The sequence below is a fragment of the Vicia villosa genome, linkage group LG7 (assembly GCF_029867415.1).
Source record: "Vicia villosa cultivar HV-30 ecotype Madison, WI linkage group LG7, Vvil1.0, whole genome shotgun sequence".
NCBI classification, from domain to species: Eukaryota; Viridiplantae; Streptophyta; class Magnoliopsida; order Fabales; family Fabaceae; genus Vicia; species Vicia villosa.
In genome coordinates, this window is record NC_081186.1 from 109,784,657 (window position 1) to 109,809,951 (window position 25,295).

At 32.9% G+C, this 25,295-nt stretch overlaps 1 protein-coding gene across 1 annotated transcript; it reads left to right on the forward strand.

Moving 5' to 3' along the window:
* The first annotated feature begins 19,605 nt into the window (after window positions 1-19,605).
* LOC131619976 (uncharacterized) lies at window positions 19,606-20,907 on the forward strand. The gene has a single exon (XM_058891007.1). It carries the CDS (start codon window positions 19,606-19,608, stop codon window positions 20,905-20,907), a length of 1,302 nt encoding a protein of 433 aa, XP_058746990.1.
* The last annotated feature ends 4,388 nt before the right edge of the window (window positions 20,908-25,295 follow it).

The window sequence follows — 25,295 nt, forward strand, 5'->3', positions numbered from 1 at the left end:
CTGCCGCCGATTTGGTTGCTCCACCTTTAACCTCCACTAAGGTTGGAGAGTTGTTGGCATTTTTTCAGTGATCTCTTTGTTAACCCATTGTTGAATGCAGTATAGGGCAAGCAACAAAAAAAATTTGGAAATATTGATCCGGGAATTATCGTCCTCAGAGATGGAGAGATGTCATTCAACAGTTTATACGGTTTCGAGCTTGGGTTTGAATGAGCAAAAAGTAAACAAAGATATAGACAGTAAAAGAATAAACATATTCTTAGAAGAGAAATAACTTATCAGGAATGTAAATATATTCACTCTTCACAAACATACACTTACCAACCCGTTATACTCAACCTACAATACTTGTCTATGTCATCACGTATCTCTCACATAAGCGTCCATCTCTGGAGCACAAACGAGATCATCTCACAACTAAGGTTATCTCTAACGCGAAGTCACGAGAACATTCGTGTTCTCGCGTCGGCGATCTCTCGCGCGCCGCTCAAACACAAAAGCATTAAGAACAGATACAAACAGTGAATGCTAGCTCTAAATCTATCTCTAGAGTTCAGAACCAACAGATTATCATCCTAGATAAGGATTCAAGAAGTTTATCTCTAAAGCAACCCAAATCCCCAGCATAGAGCAAAAATCCAGGATAACATCAACACAGATTCGTAAAGCAAGTTAAATATAACATTATAATCGGTAAATATACATAAGATTCAAGTAAATATACAAACAATACCCAACCAAAGAGAAATACACAAAGAAGAAGAGAAATGAACCGAAGATCTCCCGGTTTGTCAGCTCCGTTCGACGCTCAATCCACCCCCGATCATCCAAATGCAACCTCCGAAGATTTTTTCTAAGCTAATCTATCCAAAAGATGAAGGTTGATGGAGTTGGGAACAAATACCCCAAAACCATGACCTAAAAATGTGATTTTGGCCCCTTTTAACGAGCTGCTGTCTTAGCAGGTCCGCTTAGCGGACCCCCTCCGCTCAGCGGACTCAAAATTGCTTCCAGACGCTGATTTGCTCCGCTGGAGCTCCGCTCAGCGGACCCCCTCCGCTTAGCGGAGTCTGCTAAAAATCAGATTTTGTTTTCGCCATAACTCGAGAACCGTAACTCCGAATTGCGCCCGGTTCGAAGCGTTGGAAAGTTTATTCAATGCTCTATCCAATAATGAATGAATGGAAACCAAAATGATGATTTTGGTCATCCTTATTTTGAGTCTTTGGAAGTCCGCTTGACGGTGGCTAAGCGGGCTTTCACCAAAATTGCGAAATCGAAGCCGTGTCTTTGACACTTTATTCCTCAAGGCTCCAATAAGCATGAATACCTATAAAAACAAAGGAAAAACTATCAAATGGTATAAAAGTATATGAAAATACAACTATTCACAAAGTATACGTATTTATACACAAAACGGGGAATTATTCAAACGGTATTAACAAAAGTATCGATAAGTGCCACTATTTACATACACAAAATAAGTACATTTTGGCACTTATCAAACTCTCCCCAACTTGAAACTTTGTTTGTCCTCAAACAATGTCAAATAAATCAAAGAATCAAAAGTAATAAACCAAAGAATTGTGAATCAACAAGTTTTGAAAACCAAAAACAAATGTATGGCTTAATACAAAAACGTATAAACAAAGTAAATACTTACCACTATCCTACAACGACAACATGTAAACGAAACGAATCCTAAGCACAAAAAGCATACAAAACATTATAACACAATACATGCTCACTTCATGAATCACACCTAGCAAAAATTCATCAATGGATGAAGAACACACAAAGGTGAAGGACTTTTAACACTCATCCAACAATCTTGCAAACAAAAGATTAAATTATGCATTCATCCAAAAATCACATTGAAGATATAAAAGCAAGAATCACAAGGGCTTTTCAAGGTTGTAAGGTGGCTTGGTTAACAAACAAGGGATAAGTCCTAAGGCTAATCGAAACAAAAACTTGCCTAAACCTAAGAGAGTGATCAATCCACCAAAGATTCAAACAACAAAAAATTCCGATTAAACTTCTTCCTTAACCACAAGTTTCTCAAACCAATCACAATACTTATTAGCACAATTATTCACTTCTCTTTTCTTTATCTTTTTCAAAACTTTTTCTCTTTTTTTTTTTCTTTTCTTTTCTTTCTTTTCACTTTTTTTCTTTCTTTTCAACCTCATAGCAACAACCAAATAAGTAGCAACCATTTCTCTTCCCAACTTGAATTCAACCACATCACCATGTGAATACTCCTTACTTTCTAAGGCAAGGTAAAAATTCATACCAAAAATCATGGTTGAGGGTTCAAGAAAAAAAAGAATCAATCATCCATGCAAAAATGAGAATTAAACACTCAAAGATAAGCATTTAGCAAAAACAACATGGACATTGATAAAAAGGCTCAAAAGGGTTAACAAATGATCACACACTCACAAGGTGAATTTACTATTTGGTTATGGTAGTTGTGCTCAAAATGAAACAAAATGCCTTGATCCTTTTCATGCTTTCATAAAATCAACATAAACAAAAGATTAAGCATAATAAAATCCAGTTAAAACAAAGATTGTGGCCTCCAGCATATATGTAAACAATGGAAAGTTTCCTCACATTTATGGTTTGGGAACTAAAGTGATTCAATCAATAAGCAAGTAATGCAAAAGAATGAATGGTATGGTAATTGTACAAATGAAAAGTTTCATAAACATGTTATGCTATAGAAAGCGATAAATGAGTACCTTGAATGATACAACTTCAAAAATAATATCCTACCATACATCCGCAAGTTGAAACACTCAAGCTTTGGAAAATCACCTCAAAAATCTTTGAATTACCGACAAAATTTAAGTACAAACAACCAACAAAAGAATTAGAAAAACAAAACTAATATATACTACTAATTAGCCTTGGTGAAAGTGGGAAAAAGAGTGAACCAAGTGGAATGGGAACCCCACTGGTACAAAGCAGGAAAACAAAATTTTACTGTCATCGCTTAGCGGAGCTAGGCTCGCTTAGCGGATGACAGAAAAACCAGAAAAATCAGAACAGAACATGTGTTTAGCTTGCTTCCACTTCACCTAAATACCTCATAAACATAAAAATAACCAAAACTTTACAACCGTTGGGGTTCCTCCCAACAAGCGCTTGTTTTACGTCGTTAGCTCGACGCCTTTATTGTTTTGGTGTTTGGAAAGTAGCTTTTTTTCGTCATGCCATGGTGACGTCTCACCGCACAAGCCTAAAGAAAGTTTCCTAACCAAAACACTCAACAAACGTTACGGGTACAAATATATACAATGATTAAACGAACATAAAAACCAAAGTATACAACTATATACATAAACAAACACATATGCACAAGTATGAAATACAAACAACTATTATCATACAAAAAGGTAAAGTTGGTGAATGTTGGATTCACAAGTTGAAAAGTGAAGATTTGTTATTAAAGAGCTCATCCGAGATCAACATGTTTCACCAACATTCACCAATAAAAGTATACTTATATGTAACATATACAAGTAAACTAATATGGTGAACATAAACAAGTAAACATGTACAAGTAAATGTATACACTTGAAACTATACAATATATACGTTATATACAAAGCTCAAAACCACGAAAACTATTGCGATGAAATCCACAACCATCCCCGGCAACGGCGCCATTTTGTTGAATGCAGTATAGGGCAAGCAACAAAAAAAATTTGGAAATATTGATCCGGGAATTATCGTCCTCAGAGATGGAGAGATGTCATTCAACAGTTTATACGGTTTCGAGCTTGGGTTTGAATGAGCAAAAAGTAAACAAAGATATAGACAGTAAAAGAATAAACATATTCTTAGAAGAGAAATAACTTATCAGGAATGTAAATATATTCACTCTTCACAAACATACACTTACCAACCCGTTATACTCAACCTACAATACTTGTCTATGTCATCACGTATCTCTCACATAAGCGTCCATCTCTGGAGCACAAACGAGATCATCTCACAACTAAGGTTATCTCTAACGCGAAGTCACGAGAACATTCGTGTTCTCGCGTCGGCGATCTCTCGCGCGCCGCTCAAACACAAAAGCATTAAGAACAGATACAAACAGTGAATGCTAGCTCTAAATCTATCTCTAGAGTTCAGAACCAACAGATTATCATCCTAGATAAGGATTCAAGAAGTTTATCTCTAAAGCAACCCAAATCCCCAGCATAGAGCAAAAATCCAGGATAACATCAACACAGATTCGTAAAGCAAGTTAAATATAACATTATAATCGGTAAATATACATAAGATTCAAGTAAATATACAAACAATACCCAACCAAAGAGAAATACACAAAGAAGAAGAGAAATGAACCGAAGATCTCCCGGTTTGTCAGCTCCGTTCGACGCTCAATCCACCCCCGATCATCCAAATGCAACCTCCGAAGATTTTTTCTAAGCTAATCTATCCAAAAGATGAAGGTTGATGGAGTTGGGAACAAATACCCCAAAACCATGACCTAAAAATGTGATTTTGGCCCCTTTTAACGAGCTGCTGTCTTAGCAGGTCCGCTTAGCGGACCCCCTCCGCTCAGCGGACTCAAAATTGCTTCCAGACGCTGATTTGCTCCGCTGGAGCTCCGCTCAGCGGACCCCCTCCGCTTAGCGGAGTCTGCTAAAAATCAGATTTTGTTTTCGCCATAACTCGAGAACCGTAACTCCGAATTGCGCCCGGTTCGAAGCGTTGGAAAGTTTATTCAATGCTCTATCCAATAATGAATGAATGGAAACCAAAATTATGATTTTGGTCATCCTTATTTTGAGTCTTTGGAAGTCCGCTTGACGGTGGCTAAGCGGGCTTTCACCAAAATTGCGAAATCGAAGCCGTGTCTTTGACACTTTATTCCTCAAGGCTCCAATAAGCATGAATACCTATAAAAACAAAGGAAAAACTATCAAATGGTATAAAAGTATATGAAAATACAACTATTCACAAAGTATACGTATTTATACACAAAACGGGGAATTATTCAAACGGTATTAACAAAAGTATCGATAAGTGCCACTATTTACATACACAAAATAAGTACATTTTGGCACTTATCACCCATTCCTATTTTCGACAAGCAATGCTTGGTTTTGTTTCGGCTCGCTGAGCAAGGATGGGTGAGTTTTATACCTTAAGATCTGCTTCTTTGGTTAGTGCTTTGATCTGGATCTATTTGTGCGTTTGAGTGGTCACTTGAATATAGATCTCAATGTTGCTCCTAATATGGATACCAGACTAGTTGCTATAAATGTATGTTGATGCTCATTGTTGTTGTGTTTCAATACAATGAGTTGTTGGTGTGTGGACTTTTCCCATGTTGGCGGTAATTCACAAGATGCTATTTATTTTTGCTGTCAAGTTTCGCGCTGGTACGCAGGTTCATTGGATTGTACTTACGGTGAGTATATTGGCTAAGAATTTAGATATAGGTTTGCTTTATTTACCCTTTAGGTTGCTCTGTATTATCTTTTGGTTGAATATTTTTTAACAGGCTGCTGCATTTGAAAAGCTTGAAAATTTGCAAATTAATAAGTTGCAAAACCTGGGATACGAACCCAGGTCACTAATGATACATTGCTGCAAGCTTACCACCAAATCATCCATGTTTTGTTGTTTATATTTGCAAAAATGTTCTATATAATAATATTTCATTCTTTTTCAATTAAAAAAGCTGTACATATTAATTAGTTTTTTAATTAACTTTTTCAATAATATATAAATTAAAAAAGTTGTATATAGTTTTTCAATAATACTCCATTCTTTTATTTAGTTTTTCAATAATACTCCATTCTTTTAATAATAAACATTTTTAACATTTTAATAAACATTTTTAATATTTAAATATTTTATAAAAAACCGTTAATTAAAATACATTGAAATAAGAGAATTGGGCCAGTGTGACAATTAGTAAAGGGGAGGTGTTAATTAGTGAGCATTTTTACTAAGTTATGCTATTTTCCATAAAATAAAGGAAATTGGGAGAAGAGGAGTTAGAAAGCAAAAGAGGAGAAGACTGAAACACGTGAAAGAGCAGAGGAAGAGGAGAATGGAGAAAGAGGAAGATTAAAGAATTTGACTAAGGTAAGGGGGACTCTTCCGGTTAACCTCTATTATCGGGTCGTAGGCGTTAGGATTGAAATTGTATACTATTGATTCGATAGAGAATATGTTATAGGTTGGGGTTGTGGTATTTAGGTTCAATTTTGTGAACTTTGTGTGATTACTTGTTGGTAGTGATTGTTGATGTTAAAAGTGTTGTTGGTTGATGATATAACTCATATTGCATGTGAAATCCCTCTGTTTTTCGTATACAATCGTATTGGTTCGATTGGGGGATGTTTGGGGGGATTCAAGGTGCTGAAAACTGGTTTTTGGGTTGCAGGTACGAGGTAATCGATTACCGAAAGGGGTGTAATCGATTATCCGTAGTAAAAACAGAAAATATGGGATTTTGAACTTCAGTAACCGATTACTGGTGTTTGGGTAATCGGTTACCGTTGTACGTTTTTGAAAAATACTTGTTTTTATAAAACTCATAACTTTTGATCCGTAAGTCCGTTTTGGGTGCCGTTCGAAGCACTAGAAAGCTAACGGAATGCTCTTTATGATTAAAATAAATTAATTAGCACTAGATAATTTAATTATTATGTTATTTGAAAATGACATGTAATTGTATCTGTGTATGCCATGGATTAATGTTATTTAAGAATAACATGTATGGAGATTGTGTATTATGTGCTAATTGTGATTCATGGAATTGATGAATGATAATTTCTATGTATTGTTGTGATTGTTACATGATGAATGTATGTTATACCAATGGTGGATAATTCAATATGTTGAATTGTGATGGATGTGTTAGACGTAGTATTATGATGATGTAAATCTCATGGTGTCGTTGTGTGGATTGATGTACTTGGTACATAATTGTGGAATGTATTATTGTTGTATGCATTGTGTGATGAGTCGAGATATGATAATGTTGTTCATATGATTAAAGTGGTGATGTTGTGATAAAATGATTATAATGTTGATAATGTGATCATGTGGTGATTGTTTTGATGTCTAATGATGTTATTGTGATTGAATGATGCATATATATAAACATACTTTGATGATGATGATGATGATGATGATGAAATGAGTATTTGGAGATGTTACTCATTAGACTTGACGATGTTATAAGTATGTTCATGTATGTTTGCATTCATTCATGTTCATTGATGATACTGTATCCATAAGGGTGTGTTGGATCAGTGAAGGGCATGATTCCCATTGTGTGGAATCTGTGCCGGCAGGGCCGTATCTTGATGATGTTGGATCAGTCATGGGTTATTCCCATTTGATGATGTTGGTACCACATGCATAGTGTCAGTTGCATTCATATGCATAATTTTATAACATGATTGGATGTTTTCCAGTGTTATAAATATTGGTGATGTGTTGGTTGTTTATGATGATGAAACTTGCCTGAATATATGTTGATGTTGGGTGAATATTATACTGTTGAAGTTCTATTGTTTATGAACTGATAACATTGTTTAATTGTGAATGAGACTCACCCTTACTGTTGATCATTTTCAGATTGAGGATAGCCGATGTTCGACTCGGTGAGGATTCGCTCATGAGTCAGTTGTTTAGTTAGCGTCAGGTGTCATGCTCTGATAGTTGTAACACTGGGGACGCGATGTTTAGAGTTTATGTTTTATAACTCTAGTTATGTTTTGATGTTTGAAGGATTAGTTTGAAAGATGTTAAACTTAATCTGTTTGATTTAATTCCGCTGTGTTGACATGAATTGTTTTGATTAATGAGAATTGCCTCAGTGAATGCATGACATGACTGAACGATGTTTTTGATTTATTTTCGAATTGTGGCACCCTTATTTCATGTACTATGAATAAAATTATTTAATTTGCCGCGGGGTTTAGAAGGGTGTTACACCACTTTTCACCACGATTGGAATCCTAACCATGGTGAAAAGTTGTTTAAAAATAAGTAAAAAACCAAAAATGTTGGTGTTGGGATTTGAACTCATGACCATACGCCACTTTTCACCACGATTGAAATTTCAATTGTGGTTAAAAGTAACGCCTTCCTACTTTTCACCACGATTGTTATTAAGACCCTAATGAAAAGTATTTTAATAAAATTAAAAAAAAATATGGGCGCCTAAATATCACCTATTACTTCGATTGATTGAATATGTGAGGTAATAACATGTTTCAAAAGGTATATTTTTAGTAGTGGTACAACCATGCACCCAAATACACTAATTTAAAGGTTGTTGGATGTTTGTACTACTAGCTCTAAAAATAATATAACTAAATTTGACTCAAGAAGTAGAAAATGTATGTTTTTAGGGCACAAGCATGGTGTCATATGAGATATTTTTTTATTTATTTACATTATCAGAATGTATTTATTTCTAGAGATATTATAATTTTTTGAAACTGTTTTCCTTACACTGATATTCAACATACACAAAATACTCATATCTCTCTTACAAATTACCCTACTCATCCTAGTGATACTTTGGGAACATCCAAACTCTTCCACACCACAACAACATCCCATTTACCACAAACAATATTGTCACTTACACTCCTAACTCACATTTCCCTATAAACAACATCATATCTCCCATATAATCCTCTCACCCACAAATCTAACAAAATAACAAAACAACCAACTTACCTCCAAGACTATCACTGCTCTCTCTTACAAGGTACATTTTTATTCCCCATGTCTCCTCACACATGTAATTCTTTCCAACGTATCCAAAAATTTCCGTCCTATAATAATTTGTCTTAAAATCATATGAGTTTTAACATTAAGTTATCCACCATAATTGAACAATCCTGCTACATCAAGGCCATAAATGACCCTAATTGGCAGCATATCATAGATAACGAATTAAAATCTCTAAATGCAACTAATACTTGGGAATTAACCCATTTCCCCTAACAAAAGATCCATTGACTGCAAATAGATTTTCAAAATCAAATTTTTAGCCAATAGAACTATTGAAAGGTATAAATCTTGTTTACTAGCTAACAAATTTAACTAAACAGAAGGCCTTGATTACCTTGAGACTTTTAGTCCTTTAGTCAAAATGTCCACCATATGTCTCATTTTGTCCCTGACTTCCTCTTATAACTGACACCTCCACCAATTAAACATTAATATAACCTTCTCGATGATTTAGATGAAGAGTTTTATATGAAAGTTCCATTTAGACTTAAAGTCACTGATAAAAACATTGTCTGTAAGTTGAAGAGATACATTTATAGCTTAAAACAAGATAGCAGTCAATAGAACTATAAACTTACCAAAACCTTACTTGACTTAGGTTACAACCAATCTAAATATGATTATTCATTGTTTATCAAAGACATTTCAAACTATTTTATTATTGTGTTGATATATGTTGACTATTTAATGATTGCAAGTAACAATTTGGATGAGTTTTCATAGTTGAAAGTTGTATTGGATAATAATTTGAGGATCAAAGACCTAGGAATCTTAAAATATTTTTTGGGTTTTGAAATTGCTTGATTATTCCAAAGAATTTCTATATGCCCAAGGAAGTATAACATGGACCTTTTTTAAGAAGTCAGCCTCCTTAGAGCCAAACCATTCTCTACATTGATGAATCTAAGTTACAAACTTACCTCTAACACATAAATTCCTCTTTCAAACCCTACTTATTTTATAAGTCTTATTGGTAGATTACTTTATTTAAATCACACTCGCCCTGAAATTAAATTTTCTATTAATTTGTATGTTAATTCAGTTTTTATCCAACTCAACTAAAGTTCATTTCCAAGCAGCATTAAGGATGCTTAGATACATCCAACTTACACCTTCTTAAGACCTCATTTTCAAGTCTGATTCCTCCATCGCTCTAGTAGGATTCACTAACTCAAACTGGGGTTCCTGCAAGGATATCAGACGCTCCACCACAGGTTTTTCCTTTTACATAGGCAACTCCCTCATATGTTGGATAAGTAAGAAACATCGTATCGTCTTTAGATCGTCATCAGAGCCGAATATCAGGCATTTGCCAACAGAAATTGTGAATCTTGGTGGCTGTTATATTTACTCAAAGATCTGACTATTGAGCATCAAAATATAGTGACCATATTATGTGATAACAGATCTACTATACACATAGCAAACAACCATGTTTTTCACAAATAAGCAAAACACATAGGGATGGACTGTTATATCATTTGAGAAAAATACGTGAGAAAATCATGTATTTGATGCCTATACACTCAACACAACAGGTAGCAAATGTATTTTCCAAGCCCATGCACCACAACCCTTTCTCACTTTGTCTCACAAACTTGGTCTACATAACCTTCATTCCAGTTTGAGGAAAGGGGATGTCAAATAGTATTAATTATCATTAAGTACCTTAGTCAATTTCATTCTCTTAGTCATAATTTTATTATATTTGGCATAATATGTGAATAAGTCGTTATAATAGTTCTTTTATCATGTGAGTTAGTTGTGATTACACGTGTGCATATATTAAGTCTCGCATCAATGAAAATAACAAGTTTTGATGGAATAGTTTTTTACCTACTTCTTTTTTACTATGTCATTATGATGTATTACGCATCAATAAACACATGTTAACAAGCAATGTTTTAAACAGTGGTCACGATTGCGTAAAAGCTTTCGTGATTTCGTTCATTATAAATGTTGTATTATTTATTATTGTCGTCGGGATGTGAATCGATCATAATTTTTATAAAACAAAATATTTAATGTGATTTGCATTTGTATATTCTGATTATGAAAATTTCATATATGTAACAATGTGGTGACAACATTTTGCAGTTATAATGATGTTTTGTTCTAGTCGTAACAAATTTTATTTGTGTTTTTTTTTTCTCAACATAAAAACACTAAATAATAGTATCAACACCATCCGATACCATTTTTCGTGACCGTTTTTGTAACACCCCAAATCTACTCTGAAATAAGCAGGAAAATCATAGTGAAAAAATCTTAAAAACAATTCAAGCATCATGATTCGAGGTGTCACATTTAATCGACTAATAACACATTCGCTTATCATGCTCATCAACATAGATACATAACACATATAAAGGAGGGCAATAGCTAATGCATTAATCATCAATGCCAAAAAGTAATCACATTGCAGTGGAAATCGAATATCAACAACAATCTAAGTCATAACATCATGGCCAACACGGCGCAATATATCCAACAAGTCTCAGCATAACATAATGATCAAAACCAACAAAAGGTAAACAACAAGAAGCAAGACATAAGCAAGTAATTTGACATTCCCCCGAGTGCTACGTATCAGAGCATCGACACACCGACTCGAGCTATAAGGTACACGACTACTCCGCGTCATCACCTGAACGTTACCAACGGAGGGTAACATTCAAATATAAGGGATGAGATATCATTCACGATAAAAAAACGTATGATAATATTCAAAGCGTAGTAAGGATCATACATATATCACCACTTATCATCACATAACATGTTATACAGTTCAATTCGCTAAACATCTAGCAATACAATAAGATTGTCAAGTAACAAGTATAACATCATATTTCATTCACAAGTATAATACGAATACATTAAATGAGCATCTCATCGCTACGTCTCAACAACGTCTCATCACCACATTATATAAACACATATTGAGTATAACATCACATGCCATTTCAATGCGACTCGACTTATGCAAATACATGTGGTACCAATTTGAAGTAAAACTCCCATCGTCTCAATTTTGTCATTGGGCACACCGTCACTATTTGCCAATAAGGCCACCGTCGCTTTTTCCAAAAGGCCACCGTCGCTTAAGCAAATGAATGGGACACAATGAATGCAACATCCACACCAACACAACACATACAACACGGACAATACGTCACAACATCACTCAAAATCACCATCGAACATCATCAATATAATGTCGAACTTCAACAACAATAAAATCACCAACATTCATAAGAATGCATCACGTCATTAGGTTGCATCATCATACAACAACAATTCATCTCATAACAACAATTACATCATACAACAATCCAATTCAAGAAAAATATTCACCAGAGTTTCCAAAGATATTCAAAGCGTATACAATGGAAAGACATCAATTAGAGCTTCCCGAAGTTTCGAACGGCATACGAAAAGAAGTTACGAATCAAAATTTACACATATTTGTATTTTCACAAATCTGCCTTCAGTTCGCGTCGCCACCCTACAGTCGCGCCGCGAAACACAAGTCAGTAGCCAAAGTTTCAAAACTGACTCAGTTCGCGCCTCCACCACATGTTCGCGCCGCGAATACAGGTCAGAGACGTTTTTCTACACGAGTTCAGCATAACCCCATTATCATCCCAACACCCAAATCCATGTTCCAGCTCAAAATTGCACACGAAATTCACATACATATCATATATACAACTCATATGTACCACTAGATTCATCAAAACCTCATTAATCATGCAAATCTATGAATTTCACCCAAATCCCAAAAGTTAGGTTTTCACATTCTTTCCACCAAACATGCAATAATTCAAAATCCACACATAGAATCATGGTAAAAAGCATTATAACATACCATTTTCATCAATACATACAACATTACCCAATTGATTTCACTCAAAACCTAACATTTATCAAGAAAATGGTTCAATACATATAACCCCTAAATCCCACCATGAACTATCATCATACATCCCTTTAGAATGAAAGAACCCCACCCTTACCTTAAGTTTTGGATTGAAGCCAACTCTATCTTCAACCTTGAGATTCTCCTCTTCTCTCCTCTCTTATCTTCTTTCACCAAAAACCCCAAATGAGCTTCTAACTTCTATTTCTCTAAAACCCTAGTTTTGTGAAACTCATTCTAACTTCCTAATTGCTATTGGGTTCTAATTAACAATCCCCACTTACTAATGCCAACTTAGGCCCAAAAATTCTTCTAACTCATGTTATTTACTATAAAAATTCAATGGATAACACAAAGAGCACATAAGCAAACAATTAACACATAATAATTAAACAAATCATATAGCACACAATTAAATAAAATACTTAAATGAAAAGCAGGCGTTACAATTTTTATAAAAAAGAGGGTTAAAGGTCTTTTACCCCCTGCCATATAGGCGTGTTTTGATTTCCCCCCCTTAAATTTTTTTTTTGTAACAGACCTCACAAAATATATTACCATCATTAAAGACCCTGTTCCATTTTTTTGTGCAAAAAATGCCTACGTCGACAATAAAAAAATGTTGACAGTGCATATGCTGTACACATGGCTTTTATTTTATTTTTTTATTTTTTTTATAATTCCACGTGGAATTTCGTTAATTTTTTAATAAATTTTTTATAATTTTTTTATAATTTTTTAAATTTAATATTTCTTTTTATTTTATATATATTTATTTAATATAACAATACTTAAATTAAATGATATATATATATATATATATATATATATATATATATATATATATATATATATATATATATATATATATATATATATATATATACTTATATTTGTAAAATATATCAATTTGATGGTACATATATTTCTTTTGATGTGTAAAATATAACAGTACATATATTTTATTTTTTATTTATTTTAACGTAATATATTATTTTTTATTAATTTTAATATTATTAAAATTCAAAACACATAAAATTTTAAAATTTTTGCTTCATATGGAACTTGAACCCACTCCCCTCCACTCAAATGCTAGAGCCTTGACCACTACACTATGACAATTGCCTTATTAATATTACACATGATATTTATATGTAGTATACAGGTCAATACATTGAATTAATTTGCCTTGTAGTTTAAATACATTTGGATAATTAATATTTTAACTATTTTAATATTTAGAATTCTTAAATTTATTTTAATTAATTTCCGGTTTTAAGTTTTTTTTATTATAATATATACTATTAAAATGTGTTTTGATGTACAATTATTTTTAAAGTGATATATAAAAATAAATTAAGATAAATTTAGAAATAAACTGAAACAATAAACTATAGTATATATTTTGAAATAATATAAAAAATTAATTCCAATTTATTTATCCAAATTATACTATATATTATAAATTAATTTCAGTTTATTATTATATGCTATATATTATAAAAGCACTTAAAACAAAATATTAAAACCGGAAATTAATTAAAATAAATCTAATAGTTGCTAATATTAAAATAATTAAAATATTAATTTTTCAAATGTATTTAAATATTAATTTCTAAATATTTTTAAAGAGAACATGTGAAATACTATGTATTAAGCAAAGACAGTTAAGGATTGGAGACCAATAGCTTGTTGTAGCACTCTATACAAAATTATTTCCAAGATTATGACTATGAGATTGGGGAAGTGCATCAATTCTATTGTTAATGAGAACCAATCCGCCTTCATCCCTGGAAGACTTATTCAAGACAATATATTGTTGGCCCAGGAGCTGATTCGAGGATATGGAAGAAAGCACATCTCCCCTAGGTGCATGATCCATATGGATATACAGAAAGCCTACGACACTGTGGAATGGCCTGCTTTGCATCAAATCATGTGTCACCTGGATTTCCCTCAGAAGTTTATAGACTGGACCCTGGCCTGTGTAACTACTGTTTCTTACAGGTTCTCTATTCATGGCAGCCCGAGTGAGATTCTCAAAGCTAAGAGGGGACTGAGGCAGGGGGATCCTATCTCCCCCCTCTTGTTTGTTTTGATTATGGAGTATCTCCAAAGATCCTTGCAAACTCTGAAGAATGTAAAGGACTTCAAGTATCATCCCAGATGCGCCAAATTGAACATTATCAACATTTGTTTTGCTGACGATATACTTTTATTTTCCAGGGCTGACTCTCAATCTGTTAGAGTTCTCATGGGGAAGATTGAAGATTTTGCTCACACTACAGGGCTCCATATGAGCAAACCTAAGAGCAAGATCTACCTTGGAGGCGTAGAGGCAAATACTGCCCAGTTGCTACTACAGATTACAAACTTTCAGATGGGAAGTTTGTCGTTCAAGTACCTTGGAGTACCACTTGATAGCAAGAAACTTACCATAGCAAACTGCCAGCCGCTAATTGATAGAATTCTTGGGAGACTTCACCACTGGTGCACCCGTATGCTGTCCTATGCGGGGAGATTACAATTGATAAAAAGCATTATCTTTGCTATTGTTAATTACTGGTTGCAGGTCTTTCCATTACCTAAGAAGGTGCTTGCTCATGTGGAGAGCTTATGCAGGAGATTCTTATGGACTGGCCAGGAGAATGAGAGCAGAAAAGCCCCTATCTCTTGGGAGAAGGTGTGTGACCCAATTGCAGCTGGAGGCCTCAGTGTTACTGATCTAGGACTGTGGAATCGAGCAACAATAGGAAAAATGCTTTGGGACTTAAGCCACAAGAAGGATAGACTGTAGATTTATTGGGTGAGTCACTTCTACTTAAGGAACCACTCGGTGGAAACTTATCAGATCAAACAGAATGTATCTTGGACCATTAAGGTTGTATTTAAACACAGACAGACTCTGACTAGTACTGATGCTTGGAGGAAGTTCCAGCAAATTGGTCAGTACCACACGAGGACCATGTACCTGGCACTTAGAGAAGAGAAGCAAGATGTTCCATGGAAGAATCTCATGAGGGGCAACCTCGCAAGACCGCGAGCTATTTTTGTTTTTTGGATGGCTTGCCACAGCCGGTTATTTACCAAAGATAGGCTTATCAGATTTGGTATTGCCAACGATGGCAAGTGTGTTTTCTGTGGTGGAATTGAGTCCTGTAACCATTTGTTCTATGAATGTAGGGGGACTAGAGAGATTTGGAAGAAGTGCTTGGACTGGTTGCATTTGCAGCACCACCCGAGAGATTGGACGCAGGAATTAGAGTGGATCAATCTTCATGCAAGAGGAAAGAGCAATCGGGCTAGAATGTTGAAACTCTGCGCTACTGAAACTCTATATCATGTTTGGATTTGGCGTAATAGACGGGTTTTCCAACAGGAGGCAAGGCTTGATGTTAATTTCAGTCATATTAGAGACATAGTCAAGGAACGTTCCAAGAGGAACAGAAAACTATGGGCTTTTTGTAATACTCTTTGAAACTGTGGCGTGTATTCCTTAGTCTTTTGGATGCTTGGATCTTAGGATCAACGTGTAATCATTGTTTTTGGGAATTAATATATTCTTTATTTTTCTCCAAAAAAAAAAATACTATGTATTGACAATGTTTACTACATATAAATATCATGTGAAATATTAACAAACCAATTGTTATAGTGTAGTGGTAAAGGCTCAAGCATTTGAGTGGAGAGGAGTGCTTAATAATAGTTTCAGTTTATTTATTAGAATAAAATTATATATTTAAGAGAATAAATTATAATTTAAGTTTATATTAGTTTCGATTTATATATATATATATATATATATATATATATATATATATATATATATATATATATATAATTTAATTATTGAAATTAATATATTTAAATTATTTAAATTATGTTCAGTTTATTTTATATATATTATTTATGTTTAATTATTTTATATATAATTAATTTCAATTTATTATATAATTAAAGTAAAATTTATACTTAAGTGATAAGTAAGTGATAATAATATGTGCATTGTGTGTAAATGAAACAAGTAAATTCATATGGCCTAGTGGTTAGTGCATTGGTGGTAAGCAATTAAAGAGCATGAGTTCAAGTCTTACTTGTGACAAAGTTTTTTAGACTCTTTTAAAATTTTGAATTTTAACAATAAATAAATAAAGGCTTTGATGATAATAATATATTTTGTGAGGTCTGTTACAAAATTTTTTTTTAACAATAAATAAATAAAGTCTTTAATGATGATAATATATTTTGTGAGGTCTGTTAAAAAAAAATTTTTTAAGGGGGAAAAATCAAAACACGCCTATATAGCAGGAGGTAAAAGGCCTTTAACCCTAAAAAAATATATATTTTAAAACCGAGTTGTAATGACACACCATCTAAATCCATCCCTAAATTACCACACATTTGTAGCATTGAAGAGTCATTTGATCAAGATTTGAATCAAATCATATTCATCTAGATTTAAAGAAAAAAGGCTTTTGGAATTGCACTAATTATGGATCCAATTAGAGGATCTAACTCCATTGACAACATTAAAAACTAAATAGATAAAGATGTCTTTGTCATCTCGTGCTAAATAAAAGTAAACTCTCTTTTTTCCTCATAATTAGACTTTTGAATTTTGTAACATTGTTATTATGATGACAAAGTAAATCCTTTCTTTGTCCTTTTCCTTTGTAAAAAAAATAATTATGAAATTAAAGTTTGACCCAAAGCTAAATTTGGAAGCATAATTCTAGAAATCGCCTAAGATTGAATAACTCCAAAATGGCATCTTAATTTTTTGAACATTTTTTTATAAATAAAATTGACATCATAGTATCATACAAGATACACAAAATAACTATACTTGTGTCCACAAGCTTTGAACTGAACTTTACATTTATATGCACCATTCCATATTACATGGATGATATAAAGAAAGTATTTTCTCAACTTTATTGATCCATTTCTTATTGTTTAATTTTTTATAACTATGGTCCATAGTGAGATCAAAATAAGAAAACAAAATATGGTTCACGAGATTTGGAAGTGTCATAAATGTAGAAGAAGTTGTAGTTTGTATCATCAAAGTTCTGAATTAATTAGAAGGTCAAAAGTTAATTAACAAAAATAAAAGTAAACTTATCTATCTAATTTGGGAAGTGTTTGGTGAGGAGTTTAAATCATGGGAATGAATATTATGAAAATGATTGTTTGAATGTTGCGTACTTTTTGGTTAAGCTTGGAATAATCCCAAGTCATTAATTAACTCTATTTTCATTTCTATTTTTTTCTCAATATAATTGAATGCATATTATGTACACTAAATATTTCTGGCTTTTGTCAAACAAAAGTCATATTACATTACTTGAACCAATTTGTCGATTTTTCTTTTCATAATATTTTTTTATTCACAAAAACCTTGAATTTTATATATTTCATGCAAGTAACCAATTTTAACAAATAACCACATGCTTGATAAAGATGATTAAATATGTATATAAATACTACACTGGGTCAATCGATACCCAAATGTAATACCACCTCCAGCGGTGGTTCTTCACATGGGTTTGCCAGCATGGCAAACATTTGAAGACAACTTTTTCTTGGCATGTTAACTCCAACTGGCCATCGGATTAATATCATACAACGGTTCTTTCATTATTTTAATGTTTTAATATTAAATGTAGCCGTTGGTAACGGTTAGTTGTTTATTTTTTTTTTAAGTTATTTTTTTTTATAAATATAGTTTTGTGAAAAAAATTAACCAACAAAAATTTTACCAACACTTTTATTTTCTCTTCAATTTCAAATTTCTCTCTCACAATTTCATCATTTTAACTCAAATTTTTCATTTTTGTTTTACTTCAAATTACAATTGTTTAGGTCAAATGGATCCTAATCATTTTCATTATCAACAAGCTATGTTCAATTTCATGCAAAATTATCAAAATCCTAATCCTCAAAATTCTCAAATTCCACCGATGCCACCATTTTCTACTCAAGTTCCACCATTTTCTACTCATGTTCCACCATTTTCTACTCAAGTTGGCACTAAAAAAGAAGAAAGGGTTGTTGTTAAAAAAAAATCTCGAGAGCACTTTACAAGGGATGAGGATATACTACTTATCCAATCATTGCTCAATGTTTCAAAGGATCCAATTGTGGGAGTTGATCAAAAGGCTGAGAGTTTTTGGGTAAGAGTCGCTGCCAATTATAACGAGTATCGTGGGCAATTGCGGGAAAAGTTAAAGGGACAATTAAAATGTCGATGGCATCGAATAAATAGCTTGGTTCAAAATTTTGTTGGGTGTTACAAACAAGCTGTTAATGGAAAAAAAGTGGGACATCGGAGAACGATATCATGGCCGCTGCAAATGCATTTTTTGCTCAGGATCAAGGTACAACATTCAATCTTGAGTACGCATGGCAATTGTTAAAAGATGAACCTAAATGGATGGGAGAATCGATTGGAAGTTCTTCAAAAATAACAAAGACTTATGCTAGTGAGGCATCATCGTAGAATCCAGATACACCTTCAAGTTATGAGTTTAACTCATCATCACCAATGGAGCGTCCAATGGGACAAAAAGCATCAAAAAGGAAGGGTAAGGCAAAGGAAGTTCCAAATGCAACGCAAGATGCAAGGAATAAAAGATTAGTGTCAATGGAAAGACTAGCGCAAAGTAAGGAGGACGAGATAGAATTAAAGGTAGTGCAACTAATGATGAAAGACACTTCTACTATGAGCGATAGTCAACGAGATATTCATGAAAAATATTATGTCATTCAAACTAGCCGTTATTCAAACTAGCCGTTATTCAAACTAGCCGTTTTTCAAACCATTATATATACTACCACTTATGTCATTTTTTTCTCATTCTCATCTTATTCTTCTCTCATTATTTACTAAAATGGATTCAGACGATTCAGATAATTACGATCACGAATTTTGGGAGTTGGTTGAAGAAGAATTTATGGACGACAATGATGAAGAACAAGAGGTTCAAAATGAACTTCAATCTGGAAATTCCTCTAGGCCAAAGAGAAGAACAACGATATATCGAGGTCGTGAAGAAGGGCATAATCGATTGTTCAATGACTACTTCTCAGAAAATCCAGTATACACAGATGTTCAATTCCGAAGAAGGTTCAAAATGCATAGGCATGTATTTCTTCGAATTGTAGATGCCCTTGGAAATCATGATGAATATTTCCAAATGAGGGTCGATGCAACTGGTAAAATGGGTCTTTCACCATTGCAGAAATGTACATCTGCTATTCGTATGTTGGCGTATGGGTCTGTTGCTGACATTGTAGACGAATATGTTCGAATCGGTGAAAGCACTTCAATTGAGTGCTTACAAAGATTCGTTCAGGGCGTGAATGTTGTATTTGGGGCTGAGTATTTGAGAAAGCCTAACAACACTGATGTTGAACATCTTTTACAAATGGGAGAGTCACGTGGCTTTCCAGGTATGTTGGGTTCCATTGATTGTATGCATTGGGAATGGAAAAATTGTCCTATTGCATGGAAAGGACAGTATTGTCGAGGTGATCATGGTAAGCCCACAATCATACTTGAAGCAGTGGCATCACAAGACTTATGGATTTGGCATGCTTTTTTTGGTATTGCAGGTTCAAACAATGACATTAATGTGCTAAACCAATCCAACGTGTTTAACGATATTTTGGAAGGACATGCTCCAAATGTGCAATATACAATCAATGGGACACCATATAACATGGGGTATTATTTAGCAGATGGTATATATCCCGAGTGGGCTACATTTGTCAAGACCATTTCAATGCCACAGGGAGAAAAGAAAAAGTTATTTGCTCAACATCAAGAATCAGCTAGAAAAGATGTGGAGCGGACATTTGGAGTGCTTCAATCTCGATTTGCAATTATACGTGGCCCAGCACGTGCCTGGCACATGGACACCCTCAAGCATACCATATATGCATGCATCATATTACACAACATGATTGTTGAAGACGAACGACATACATATGGAGGTAATTTTGATTACTCTTATGATAATATGGATGACAACAACTCAACAACCGAAACATTTAGCGGTCCTCATCCGAATCTTGCAACAAGACTACAAAGAAGAGCAAGTATTCGAGAAAAACAAGTTCATCGTCAACTTCAAGGAGATTTAGTCGAGTATATTTGGGAACGTTTTGGACATGTAGATGATGAAATTTAAGTTTAATTTATTATGTGATGTTATTTGTTTTTATTATTTTTAATTATATGTCATGTATTTGAGATAAATATTAATTATCATTTTAAATTATAAGTTTAATTTGAATTTTATTTATTTTATATCAATTTTAATTTAAATAATTAAAATTATTATTTTAATTGCTATAAAATTTAATATGAATAAAATATTAATAAATAAAGTAAAATTGTGGGACCCAATATGGGTTCTTAAGAGTTGCACCATTGGAGCGAAAAATTAGTTGAGTTGCTTCAAGCTGACGTGGCTTAATAGGTCCACAAGGAACCCAAAAATGGGTTCACCGTTGGAGATGCTCTAACTATGTAACCAAATATCAATGAAAGCATCATATCATATGTTTTGAAACTGTTGACAAATAAAATTATTGTTTTGAGAAAATTAAGATGCTATAAAATAAACACTTAAAATAATATCAATTTTTTTTTATAAAACAAAAATTCACAGAAAGTGTGATGTTATTGCTTCACTGAGTGTTGTGACTACAACTGAACGCTAACTATTTATATTAATGGGAACATGTGTAGTTTTAGCTTTGGCAAACTATGGTCAGCCAACTAGTTCATGATGTAATTATATTAGATGATTTAATTTAAACCTTTAAACATGTATAATGTGAGCAACTCTCGGATGGATATATTTTCTCTACCAAATTAAAACAATTTCATTTCATATAAGATCCTCTCTTAAACTTGACTTCATCATTCTCAGCATATTCTTCATCTTCAAGAACGAACTGATTTTTAGTGGCTTTGTAAAAATATAGGAAATTTGATCTTCCGAAGTGCAATACTCCACCATAATTTCTTTATTTCTGATTAAGCCACCAATGTAGCGATGTTTGATGTCAATATGTTTGTTGCGACCATGAAACACACGATTCATTGTTAGAGAAATTGTTGCTTTGTCGTTGCAAAATACCTTTGCTCGATCATCTAGTTGATGTTGCAATTCACTTAATATTTTTCGCATTCAAACTGCTTGAGTTGCACAATTTGTTACTGATATGTACTCTGCCTCTACTATTGACAGAGCAACTACTTGTTGTTTCTTTGACCATATGGACATGTTGAATAATTTATTAAGTAGTTGAATGAGTGTAATGAGGTGTTGAATTAGGTGTTGAAAATGAGGTGGATTAAATTGTGTTGAATAAATTCAACATTTTGAATAAGAGAAAGTGGGGGCCACAAAAAACACTTGGCAAAATATTATTGGTTGTTGTAAGTTATTATATTTTTATTTTATCATAATCATTTGGTGTCAATTATTTTATAGTAAATTATTCTTTTTAAATTTTTTATTTTTACCAAAATTCATCATTTTTTTCTCTATAAATAGAGAGTAGTTTCATTAGATTTGGACACAGAAAAAAACTAACTTTCTTCTCTCTAATTTTCCTATATTTCGTATTTATTACTTGCAAGGAAAAAAATTAATTAAGAATATAAAATTAAAATAAGTTATTAAATTAGAAAAAAATTAAAATAAATTATTTAACTCTTAATTATTTTAATTTAATTTCAATTGATAATTGTTATTAATATATAATTACAAAAATAAAAACATAAAAGAAAATAATAATATGAAATAAAAGTGGTAGGGTATGGTGTTGAATTTTATTAAACAAAATCATTGTAGTAAGTAAAAATTGAATGGGTGTTGAATTATTAGATGGAAGAGAGAGATGATGATGTGGAGTGTAAAAAGTGAAAAAATAGGGTGTTGAACTTAGAAACCATTGTCGATAGCCTTTGAGGACCGAGAAAACACACTTATTCCAAGATGAAAAGCAAAACTCTGAGTACTTTTTCAAGTTTCAATTTTACCTGTCTAATCACTGTCTATGTATCCAATCAACTCAGGCTTGCTATAACTTGAGTAAAAGATTCCTTCATCAATTGTTCCTTTTATATACCTTAAAATTCTCTTTGCAGCTTGTCAATGTGATTGTGTCGGTGTGTCCATGAATTTAATTATAATGCTAACTCCATAAACTATATCAGGTCTTGTTGTTGTCAAGTACCTAAGCCTTCCAACTAGCCTTTTGGAACTTGTTGAATTTACAATATCACCACCACTTTCTCTTTCTAGTTTCAATCTTTCTTCAATTGAAGTCACCATTGGTTTACATGATTCCATCTTAAATTTCTTCAGCATATTAATTGCATATTTCTTCTATGAAATAAAAATCCCCTAATCTACTTGTTTCACTTCAATTCCTAGAGAATTAGACTTTAGACCCATATTTGTCATCTCAAACTGTGTGGACATGCTCTCCTTGAATTCTTCTAACAATTTGTGATTATTTTTTTATAAAAATTAGATCATATCCACATACAATAAAACAATAATAATATCCTCATCCTTGTTTGCTTTGACATATAAAGCATGCTCACATAGACTAATGTGAAGTGCGTTGTTGATGAAGTTGAGTCAATACATGTGTAACAAGCTTTAAGTGCTTGCTTTAAACCATATAATGATTTCTTTAACTTGTACACCTTATCTTCATCTCCTTGTTGTAAATAACCTGGTGGCTGTCCTATATAAACTTCTTCAAGTACACCATTCAAGAAAGAATATTTCACGTCTATTTGAAACATCTTCCATTGATTTTAGGAGGCGAGGGAAATAATCATGTGTGCCATGTCCATTATAGAAAGGAAGAATAAAGGAAGAAGTTCCTACCAAGAATGGTGCCACAATTAGAGAGGATTGTAGTGCGATCCTGAGAAGAAAACAAAGAAGTTTGGTATGTTCAAATTGTGGTATGAAGGGATAACATCATGGTGCGATCATGTGATGAAAACACCAAAGAAGAAATTTGATGAAATTATGCTACAAGGGGATGGCAGTGTGTCTCAATTTTCTTGAAAATAAATACAACGCATCAAATTATTGAGAAATCATGAGTGAATGGCAGTGTGTCGCAATTCTCTATGGTATTGGTTTTGATGCTTGTCTCATTTACTATCTTATCGTTTATCATTTTTAGTTATTGAGTCCCCTCTAAGTTAGGTTTTGCACTTATATCCAAATTGAGTGCAACTCATTAAATTGTGTTTTACATTAAATTGCGTTCTTTACATGCATTAAATAGAACCATTAGATAAAAATCGTTCCATAGTGGTTCAAATCAAATTCGTCGAATATTTGGGGTCAAGAAACACATGAGTTCATGATTCCTATGACACTAGCCTTAGATTCAATAAAACACTTCATTTTTCTTAAAGTAGCAACTTTTTGAAGTGTGATTTGAATCAATAAATGAATTTAAAATTCAAGTTTTGTCATTACTAGTGTGATTCGAATCACAAGCTTCTTTGACTCAAATTAGAATCAAGCTAAAGGCTTATTCGAATAAAAAATTCATTTCAAATCCTAGATTTTGGTTATGCTAGCATGATTAAAATCACACGATTCTTTGAATTAAACCACAAATTCAAATTAAATGGGAAAATTTTGGGTTTTAAGTTCTTGATTCGAACAATTTCCTTATTTGACTCGAATCGTACCCACAACACTTGACTCGCGAATAAAAAAGGGGGGGGGTACTCATTTTTAGTGCTCTATCTCAAGCACATATATATCAATCATTTATTCCATTTTTCCAAAAGTGATGATCATGACACACTAACTCTGAAAGTTTTTCAAAATTGATTTTTTTCTATTAAATTACACCAATTTAAAATTTTTGTCTGGATCACAATTTTTCTTTAACCTCTAGCAAGATTAACATGATTTGGTTGCTTCTCAATTCTTAGACAGTGTGACATCTATCATAGATGATGTTCATTCATTGTTAATGTATAAAATGCACATTGTAAAAATTGACAAAATAGTGGAAGACTGGGAAATTTCAATGGCTTGTCATTGGAGACTGGATTAGGCGCCAAGAGAGGACGAACGTGTTGAACTAGTATAAACCCTAGTGCAGTCTTCTCTTTTCCCATCTCCTTTAATTTTTCTTTATAGTTTGCATTTTAAGGTTTTTACCACTTGCTTAGAAATTGCATGTTGTTAGGCTTTAATTTGCTTACAACGATTTGTTGTATAAGTTTAAGTCTGGTATTGATCAAGTCATCTAGATCATCTTTCTTGCGATTTAATCTGTGTGCAAATTATAATATTAGATTAATTCATTGATCAATAAAATTTCATTTATACACCTCATTTAAATTGAGTTTTTGTTGATTAATTCATTGGTTGACTAAGTTGTTCATAATTCCATATTCCATTCTATTTCTTAAGCATCGAGTTACTCGTGATATTAATCCAAACAATCTAAGACATGTGTAATAAAATTTTTGCTATCCAATTTTGTGAAAACTATGATTTTAAGAAAACGG